The 10,255-nt window shown below is 42.2% G+C and overlaps 1 protein-coding gene across 3 annotated transcripts; it reads right to left on the bottom strand.

Moving 5' to 3' along the window:
* Positions 1 to 842: 842 nt before the first annotated feature.
* On the bottom strand, positions 843 to 9,734 carry LOC123761239 (cuticle protein 7-like). Of its 3 annotated transcripts, none has more exons than XM_069339470.1 (4): positions 9,678 to 9,727; positions 2,895 to 2,969; positions 1,224 to 1,361; positions 843 to 1,091 (listed from the first exon to the last, which is right to left on the bottom strand). In XM_069339470.1, the coding sequence occupies exons 1-4, from the start codon at positions 9,687 to 9,689 to the stop codon at positions 954 to 956; spliced, it is 363 nt and encodes a 120-aa protein (XP_069195571.1). In that variant the 5' UTR covers positions 9,690 to 9,727; the 3' UTR covers positions 843 to 953. The 3 variants fall into 3 exon arrangements, with proteins under 3 accessions (XP_069195571.1, XP_045603138.1, XP_069195569.1); XM_045747182.2 differs by lacking the exon at positions 9,678 to 9,727 and adding an exon at positions 3,324 to 3,373 and having other exon boundaries at positions 844 to 1,091; XM_069339468.1 differs by lacking the exons at positions 843 to 1,091; positions 1,224 to 1,361; positions 2,895 to 2,969 and adding exons at positions 7,035 to 8,227; positions 8,342 to 8,479; positions 9,356 to 9,430 and having other exon boundaries at positions 9,678 to 9,734.
* Between the last annotated feature and the right edge of the window lie 521 nt (positions 9,735 to 10,255).

Consider the following 10,255-nt stretch of genomic DNA (forward strand, 5'->3'; position numbering starts at 1 on the left):
CTATACTCCAATTTGGCCGAATTGAGTACAGGAACGTCTTGACAAGGTGGCGGCTGAGTTCAGAATGATGCTCACACCGGCTCTTCCCGCGTCCTTCTCGAAATAACCAATGAGAGGAAGGCATACAGCGGCCTACCCCTCTCATCCAATCAGCGACGGTGTAGCATAGCCCCTAGGGCAGCTCCAAGATGGCCGACCAACATGGCGGCTCAAGATGTTTACTAAGATGGCGGCTGGTTTCCATGACAACCACTCAAGTGGGCAGCCAGCGCGGGGGCCCCACATGTTTCACCCCACGCCTGCGGCCTAGGCGTTCGCGCGCAAAGCTGAGCCTAGCCTCATGCCATACAATGAGATGATGCTATCAGCTCTAGCACTGTCCACAGACATGCCACCCCGGCCAGGGTAACATTTATGGACTGCTGATGACTGGGGCTCTCACATGAGCCCAAACACTAGATGTTTCGGTTGCTGGTACAAAACTTAAGTCCGCCCACTTAACAAGTGCACTTAACAAGTGTACTGGCTCCCACAGGCATAAGAGCACTATTGTAAGTGAGCTGGTGAACCACCTCCTCACAGGTACGACATATATATATATATATATAAAGAACATATGCTGTAGGTTGGCATATACGTTTGTCTTAAAATGATGCCATTATCAATATTATATTTATATTTTTTTTTTTAATAATGAAATGAAGTTGTTTCGTTTACACTAAAGTATTGACACGTTTTATCAAATTTATTTATTATTTACAAATTATTTTTATTTTATTTGCTATCTGGATTCATCAAAACCAATAAGCGTTATAATATAAACAAATACTTTGTGGCGCTCAGTTGCAACAGTTTGGACACAAATGACAAATATATTTGGTAGTTTTCCTTTATTCTTCCACATAAACTTTACATAAATATAATCGTTGTCGCGCAGGTTAAGTTATCCAAGACTAGTGGTATCCGCCTCCGTGGCCGTAGCCCTTGTTGAAGAAGGTGACGGCGGGGCCGTAGTGCTTAGGGTGCTGAGCCTTGCCGTAGTAGCTGACCTTGGCCACGTAGCCCCTGTAGTGGTCAGCTGTGTAGTCCACCTGGGGAAGAACACGGTGCATTTAACTTGATATTGTTGCGGTTATGTAATTTAAAATGTTATTCATGAACTTAGGTTTTCACACTAGGCGATGGAGTGAAAAGTGTAAAAAGTGTGAGGGAGGTGGACGTACCCTTTGTTTGCGACCGTCGGGGAGGTCGACGGTGTAGGAGCCGTACACATTTTTACCGTCGGACTTCTCGTGCTGGCCGAAGTTGGTGCCCTTGTAGCCGTCATGCACGTTGTAGTCGTAGTAGTACGGCAGTGGCTCCTAGAGATAGGATTTTTTTTATATTATTATATTTTACAATATTAATGTAATTTCATTATTATAATGTATTGTAAATATTACATTCATTATTGTTGTATATTATATTTTACGTAATTATAACTCGAGTGGTCTTGAAACTCAACACAAAAATACCAGCTAGCCTGAACTCTCTTATTGAGGTTTGCAGCCAATTTAAAATTAATAAGTATATTATATTATGAGTAAATACTGCTATCTTGAGATGATTTCGGGGCTTAGTGTCCCCTCGGCCCGGTCCTCGACCAGGCCGATACCCCAAGGAAGCAGCCCGTGACAGCTGACTAACTCCCTGGTAGCTATTTACTACTAGGTAACAGGGGCATTAGGGTGAAAGAAACTCTGCCCATTGTTTCTCGCCGGCGCCCGGGATCGAACACGGGACCACAGGATCACGCGTCCGGTGTTCTGTCCGCTCAGCCACCGGCTCCCCCCTCCCCCGGCTCTCCCTGCATCTGGATGATTTTTTTATAAGTTGCAGGAAATTCCCACTAGGCTTAAAGTCGATTGTTGTCATAATTGAAAGATTATGATGATAAAGACCCAATAGTTTGACGTCACACAAACAGGATAACATCAGTGGCCTAATGGAGATGTGACATACACAAGCAAGATAGCATCAGTGGTATACACCAGCAGCATAGCATCACTTGCATAAACAAGCAGGATAACATCAGTGGCTTAAATAAGCAGGATAACATCAGTGGCATAAATAAGCAGGATAACATCAGTGGCATAAATAAGCAGGATAACATCAGTGGAATAAACAAGCGGGATAAAATCAATGGCATGAACAAGCAGGATATAATGTCAATAGCATAAACAAGCAGGATATCATCAGTGGCATAAACAAGCAGGATAACATCACTGTCATGCATAAGGATGGAAACTTCAGGAACCTGGACAAAAAGTATGCCAAGAGTATAATATTCCATACAACTTTTCCCTTAATCAGCTCCAAAAGAAATGTGTTGATAATTTAAAAAATTGCCGTAAAGCTTGTTTCAGATAAAATGTAGACGTACGAGACCTGATTAAGAGAACTAAAATGTATCTTGTATTTAAAAAGCCAGAGAACACAAATTTGAGAACTATAAAATACTTTTAGTGTATGGAAAGTGGATAAAAGCGAAGTCTATGATGGACCGCAAGAGTGCTAGCGGATACATATGGAAAATGGAAACGCGAGTGAGTCAACTGACAACCCAACATAACACATACGCAAACAAACGACACATACACATATATCAACCCATGGTGGACAGGCCACCGAACTTTCAAACCTCCTCTCTGCAAGTAAAAGATTTTTATACAGATAGTGTGAGCGCTGAATTAAGTAGTTTGTTGAGGGTAAATCCATTCACAATATTTAAATAATTATTATAAATTAAACGCGAGGGCCGACAGTCAATACATCAGACGACCTGCAGTTGAAATTTGATTGCGCCCAGGAGCTGAAGCCCGATCACACACACAAAAAAAACAGTTAACACGTACCGAGGCGTAGACGGGTCCACCGTAGTCACCCGGGTCAGCCATAGCCACGGCGGCCACCACCAGGACCAGACACACCTGGGGAAGATGAGTCCTTGTGAGTCAGTAGTCATTGTGGTCCAGGGAATGTTGTCAGATTACATAAACTTTACAGTTGTCAGCAGTGATGAATGATCGTTGTATTGAACATATTACTCGAAGATAGTATGTAATGGATTTACTTTATCCGCGACGACTTCTGGTATTAACGAGTTAGTATAAAATTCGTATCAGTCAAATTATTGCAGTAAATAAATATTCAGTATATGTTTTAGTATATTTAGATAAGGTAATATTGCTGTTTATAAGGTGATTCAGTTGGAATTTAGATTTTTTGTTAGATATTAATACTCAATAAAATGATTATATTTTTTTCAAGATAACGAAACAGACCTTGAATAACATAATTATATGAGTGTGTTGGGATGTTGAGCTGAGGCTGCTGGTCGAGCGACTGACTGTGTTGGGGAGCTGCTCCACTTATATACCCGCTCCCTCTGGCACTGTCAGCATCCAGCCTCCCTCTCCCAGACCCCCACCTCTCCGGAAACCCCTGACAGTAACCCCAACCCCCTCCACAGCATTTCTTGACTACCACCCCCTCCCCCCTTTCCAGCGCTCCCTGATCGTTATCTTTCAACTTATTTACAAATTTACATTTTGTGTTTATATTACCATGAAAAGTAATAATGTATCGTTCTGGGAGTCTTATATATACGGGTCACCGACGCAGGCGCCATGACAGCTTGAAGGTAAAATTGTTTTAATTTTGTTAATGATTTTGTAAGTAGCAGTGAATGGCCGAGGTTCCACGTTGGGGGCAACAAGGACACTTGTGCCACCCACTAATGAAAGTAGGAGTACAGAGCAACAACGACACATGTGCTCCACACGTTTCAAGAACACCAAGACAAAGAAGCAGGTAAGGTGGAGAGGAAGAGAATTTAACAGATTCGATAACATATTAACCCCATGTTACGTGAAGCTAACTTACAGGTACAGTATTCTATTTAACCCTAAAAATACTATTGTTTTAAATAAATTACAATTTAGTAATTGATCACTTCAGAAACGTAATTCATTGTCAGACGCCTCGCGAACACGGATGGGAGTGTGAGCTTCGCGATTAGTGCTTGCATGGTTGATTCGCGGCTCCTGGTCCCCGCCTTTTCTTTTGTCGCCTACATAAGTCAATAGTTATTGCTTGATTTTAAGAAGTGAATATCGTTAACTTCAATTACCCTCTGTAATTTGTACCACTTTTTAACTCAAGCACTGAAAAATGTTTCTTTACATCTAAGTTATTTAGCAGGGTCGGTTGCTTCCTTCTTTCTCATTGATTAATTTCTTCTTCTGAACATATCGTCGTCTATCCTGTCAGTGCATTAAAGAATCTTTAATATCGCGGTCATATCCGCGATATTAAATGTGAGGTAGTTTCACCAGTCTTTCCTCGTATCCCAAACCTCTCAGTTCTGGGACCAGTATAGCGGCAAACTTCTGGACTAGTTTGTGTGTTATATTAAATGGTCTCCTCAGAGGTGTAACGTATCGGAAATGAGAAAAAAGGAAATGAATCATGAAGTAATGAGTGAGGATTTGGGGTGAGGGAGGTAGAGAGGTGGGAGGAGCAAGGAGTAAAGGGAATAGCGAGGAGTGTGGTCAGTTGAAAGGGAAAGTTTAAAGAGAGAGGCGGAGGGAGAGGAGAGAGAGAATAGAACGTAGTAGAGGGTAGAAAAGTAGACGAGTAGAGAGCAGAAGTAGAAAGAAAGGGCTGCAACCATTCATTCTAGTTCAGTGCATACACGACAAGGAATAGAACTTATCGGTACTCTAAACTGTTATCAGATGTTATTAACATGTATCATGTATCATGTATCATGTATCATGTATCATATCTGCTACCTACTTACCTGCTGTAAGCATGTACTCATACACTTTAAGTCAGTGAAGTTAGTCATTAAATCCAAGCTCTAGGGAACACAAAGTTAGTTAATCAATAATATATATTTAATATTAACAGCATAAATTCAAACAGTTAAACTTAATGTTCACTTTGTCAAGATTAATATACAATGTGAGTCACCACACAAGACTTTGAGTCATCTACGGCTGTCTGTCCCTGAAATCACACACCTTAAGTTTGGTAGATAAGAGATAAGTCACTTTAACGTTCAAACTCACCAAGGGTTGAGGCTAAGTTTGGATAGAGGGGGGGGGGGGGTTACAGTTGACTGGCATAGTCCCCCTAGTCCGGCCGACAGCCTATCTCTGCTGCTGTCGGCTTATGCTCTGCTGTCTGCTGATCCTATCCTATCCTCGAATGTACAGTTCCATGGGTATTTATGCGGGAACCTGGTAGCTAAACTCCACCCAGAAGTAAGATAGCCTAAGGCTCTCTTCCTACCCCCGCCTTAAATAGCAGCTTGTTTGATGGGCCCAACCCAGCCAGCCGTCTACAATTATCAGCTTAGTAGAAGCAAGGTCAAGTCACACGACCTGACCACAGGTCAACTTGTTATCATTGACAATCTAGAGGTATGAGTTTTTTAATTGCTTGGGTCAGACAACCTGGTGCCTCTCAAAATCTTGTCTGGCTGTCTCACGTTGTATGTAAAATATTAAATAAAACACAACAAAGCACCTTTATTGTGTTACAGAGGGACTGTAACACAATACAGAGACAGAGGACAGAGGGACTAAAGTACTGCCAGTGTTAGTGAGGAACAAGGTTATGAAAACTTTCTTGCTAAGGCTCCTGAATGTTACGGTGGATGTTTGATAACTGCATACACCGCTGAAGTTATTTTGTTGTGTGCGTGGGGCTGGTGTTAGAAAAGTTTCGTCTTCTAGATTGTTTTATTTTTCTAATTTAGGAGGTTGTCTCCCGTTCATTGCGTTCTGTTTGAAGGTCTCCTCGCTCCAGCCCGTATTCACATCGCCTCATATATATATGGGTTGAAGTTCAACCACCATTTGTCACACCAACCCAACTCAGCACGCACTCAAAGGAAGATTTAGGTATTCATTTAAGTGCGTGCTTGCTTTTACGAGCCTGGGATGTTTGCGTTTTTTTTTGTATTTAGTGGTTGCAGCTTGCGTGGCTGTAACCCGGGTTGTAGGCGACGGTAGGGCTGTAGTGCTTAGGGAGCTGAGTACTTCTTAAGTTCTTTAGCCCCCCAGGAAGTTCAGGCTAGTGAGGGCGTCTTTAAAGGTTAAGATGTTCATGATTATGTTTTGTGTTATCAGTAACATTTTCCTTCGCCAGCGGTCAAATGCCATAAGTTTCTCAGCCTCCATTCTCGAGGCACATGTGTAGTGGGAATTGATAGGATAAAAAAAATTATTATATAAACTTTTTAATAGGTAATATATTGTTCAAATTTGGTTATTTGATTGATTGTTGTATGATTTCTTCGTATGCGCGTGTGGGTAGGCGGATGTCATGTATGTATGTATGTATGTATGTATGTATGTATGTATGTATGTATGTATGTATGTATGTATGTATGTATGTATGTATGTACTGTTCCGAAATAACTCTAATCCACTAGAAAGTTTTTCTGGAAATTATAATGTTAAATGTATAGACGAGCTTCGTTCTGGTGTTCCGTCCCCGAGGAAAAACTCTAGCATCACCATTACTTCTGGGAGTGTACACACATTAGCTGTACAGTCAACAGTCTGGAACTCTTGCAATTTAATACCAGTAACACCTCACTAGATCTCACTACCATTAACTGTTTCCAACTTGTTTTTCCATCATCTTTCACACATGGATAAATTCACAGAGAAGTGTAGCCCGCCTTTCGGTGTAGATGAAGAGTTTATTTTAGCCGGTCGGCCGAGCGGACAGCACGCTAACTTGTGATCCTGTGGTCCTGGGTTCGATCCCAGGACCACAGGACATCGATTTATATATATATATATATATATATATATATATATATATATATATATATATATATATATATATATATATATATATATATATAAATGTGGTCCTGGGATGTGGATATCCCAGGACCACAGGACATCCCAGGACCAGGACATCGATTCTCGCCGGATCGATTCTCGATCCGGCGAGAAACAATGGGCAGTTTCTTTCACCCTATGCCCCTGTAACCTAGCAGTAAAATAGGTACCTGGGTGTTAGTCAGCTGTCACGGGCTGCTTCCTGGGGGTGGAGGCCTGGTCGAGGACCGGGCCGCGGGGACACTAAGAAGCCCTGAAATCATCTCAAGATAGTTCTGGACTATGTTCAGGACTTAACTTGCTGGTTGGTCAGTAGGCTATTGTCGTGTCCTTAATAGCCCTCCAGAGGTTGAGAGGCTTTAAGCCCAACACCAAACTAAAGCACCCTTCTTCTTTGGACGAGGAGCAGTGTTCGGTCGGCAGAATTTTCAGTTTGTGTCAGTCTTGTTCCTAGTAATGCAGTGAAAAAATAACTAGTCTCTGCTCCCCGATCATAAAATGTTGAAAAATCACGTCGTCTACCCAAATTAAACAAATACCGCTTCTTAAATATTACAGATTGTTAAATCGCATTAATGATGCAAGAATTTTAACTTTAGTTCCGGCGAGAAGTCTTTTTAATTGTTGTTGCTGGCTTCGGCGACGTCTCAGGTTGTGTTGGAGTATAATGGTGTGAGCGCCGGGAGGCCGTGAAGTGTTGCCTCAACAGCTCCGGAGATCCTTGACATTTGATGAATGGAAATTGGCACGTGTAGGTCTGCCACCCATTAGTCCCCTCTGGTGATCAAGGAACTGTTAGAATTGTGTGTTCAAGTTCTGTTTAATGAACAATACATGTGTGTGTTTATTATAAGGAATATATGCTGTAGGTTGGCATATACGTTTGTCGTAAAATGATGCCATTTTAAACATTTTATTCACAAAATATCCTTTGAATAATAAATGGAGCTGATTCTTTTGAAATGTACATGGAACGCTTAAGTAAGTGGGCGTTTGATCTGAAAACTGCGGGTTGCCACATCGATCAGAAATTATCAAACTAATCATTTAATTATATAAATAACAGCGGTCAGTTACTATTTTTTGAGCACAAATAATAAATATTTTTGGTAGTTTTCGTTTATTCTTTCCCCATACATTTTACATAAATATAATCATTGTCGAGCAGGTTAAGTTATCCAAGACTAGTGGTATCCGCCTCCGTGGCCGTAGCCCTTGTTGAAGAAGGTGACGGCGGGGCCGTAGTGCTTAGGGTGCTGAGCCTTGCCGTAGTAGCTGACCTTGGCCACGTAGCCCCTGTAGTGGTCAGCTGTGTAGTCCACCTGGGGAAGAACATGTAGCATTTGGCTATAGAATTTAAAATGATATTCATGAACTTAGGTTTTCACACTAGGCGATGGAGTGAAGTGTAAAAAGTGTGATGGAGGTGGACGTACCCTTTGTTTGCGACCGTCGGGGAGGTCGACGGTGTAGGAGCCGTACACATTTTTACCGTCGGACTTCTCGTGCTGGCCGAAGTTGGTGCCCTTGTAGCCGTCATGCACGTTGTAGTCGTAGTAGTACGGCAGAGGCTCCTGTATACGAAAGATTAATATTTGAAAGGTCTCCACTAAGGGTCAAGTTTGTATTTTGAATTTCATGCACACATGGTAATTAATATTTAACCCAAGTGCTCACGAGAACACACATCTAAATCATGCACACTTTCACTTTGATATTTTAAATTATTCGATTTATAGGACAATTAATTAGGGCAAAATTGTGACATCATAGTGTGTGATGGATCTGAGTAAGAAAACGGGCTGAATAGATGAACTACAGTGAGAATACAGAATATATGGAACTCAAAGAACAATGTAGACTTTAAAGGAGGGATAGTTTAGTTACAGAAGAGATGCAGGAGTTAGAAGACATGACACAGGCTTACCTCCAGAGGCACACGCATGAGGAATAACATCAGCGGCATGTGCAAATATGATTTACATAAACATTATTCAGGAGCCTGAATAATGTTTCCGTCCTAATATTATATACCATCTAAGTGGAAACGACGCTTTATCAAGCATCAAAGTAATTTTGAGAACTTCCAGAGGTTTGCATCAAAGCTGGTTTCAGAAATAAGACTTGCGACATGGGCATAAAGAGAAATAAAGCTAATATTAATTAAAAAGAACCATACGAGTCGCATGGTATGTTGAAAAATACTGTTGAAAAATACAAGATATTGACATAGAGAAGGTGGATAATGACGAGCTGTTTAGCATGGGCAACAGGTCAAACGGATAGTGAGGATGGGGAAATAACATACATAGGGAAGTATGCGTGGATAAAATCATTAACAACTTAAAAAACTCTATTGCCAAGACTCGATACATCACATGCCTACAGGAAAACTGAAGGATCCAGGAGCTGAAGCCCGATCACAACAAACACAATTAAGAGACACGTACCGAGGCGTAGACGGGTCCGCCGTAGTCACCCGGGTCCGCCATAGCCACGGCGGCCACCACCAGGACCAGACACACCTGGGGAAGATGAGTCCTTGTGAGTCAGTAGTCATTGTGGTCCAGGGAATGTTGTCAGTTCATGTAAACTTTACAGTTATCAGCAGTGATGAATGATCGTTGTATTGAACATATTACTCAGAGTTTGTAATGTATTTACTTAATACTAATCCGTGAAGAATATTGGCGGTAACGAGTTTGTTTAAAATTAGAATTATTTAACAGTTTTGTTTGTATTACTGTTATATTTTGTCAAAACGAAACAGACCTTGAACGACATGATTTTATAAGTGTGTAGTGATGTTGAGCTGAGGCTGCTGGTCGAGCGACTGACTGTGTTGGGGAGCTGCTCCACTTATATACCCGCTCTCTCTGGCACTGTCAGCTGACCCTGTCAACCACCACCTTCCCCCCCCCCTTCTCTACCTATGTTTTCTTTGCCATTGTGTGTGACAACACTAATTTTATATGACTACCTCATCACCCAACATGTTTTTACCTGAACATCCCCTCATCTCTACCATTCTCTCCACGGTCAACTTACAACCTCAATACGGCCAACCACAACTGCTCCACGGCCAACCACAACTGCTCCACGGCCAACCACAACTGCTCCACGGCCAACCACAACTGCTCCACGGCCAACCACAACTGCTCCACGGCCAACCACAACTGCTCCACGGCCAACCACAACCGCTCCACGGCCAACCACAACTGCTCCACGGCCAACCACAACTGCTCCACGGCCAACCACAACTGCTCCACGGCCAACCACAACTGCTCCACGGCCAACCACAACTGCTCCACGGCCAACCACAACTGCTCCACGGCCAACCACCACAACCG

This window comes from Procambarus clarkii, chromosome 41 (genome assembly GCF_040958095.1).
Source record: "Procambarus clarkii isolate CNS0578487 chromosome 41, FALCON_Pclarkii_2.0, whole genome shotgun sequence".
Classification (NCBI taxonomy): Eukaryota; Metazoa; Arthropoda; class Malacostraca; order Decapoda; family Cambaridae; genus Procambarus; species Procambarus clarkii.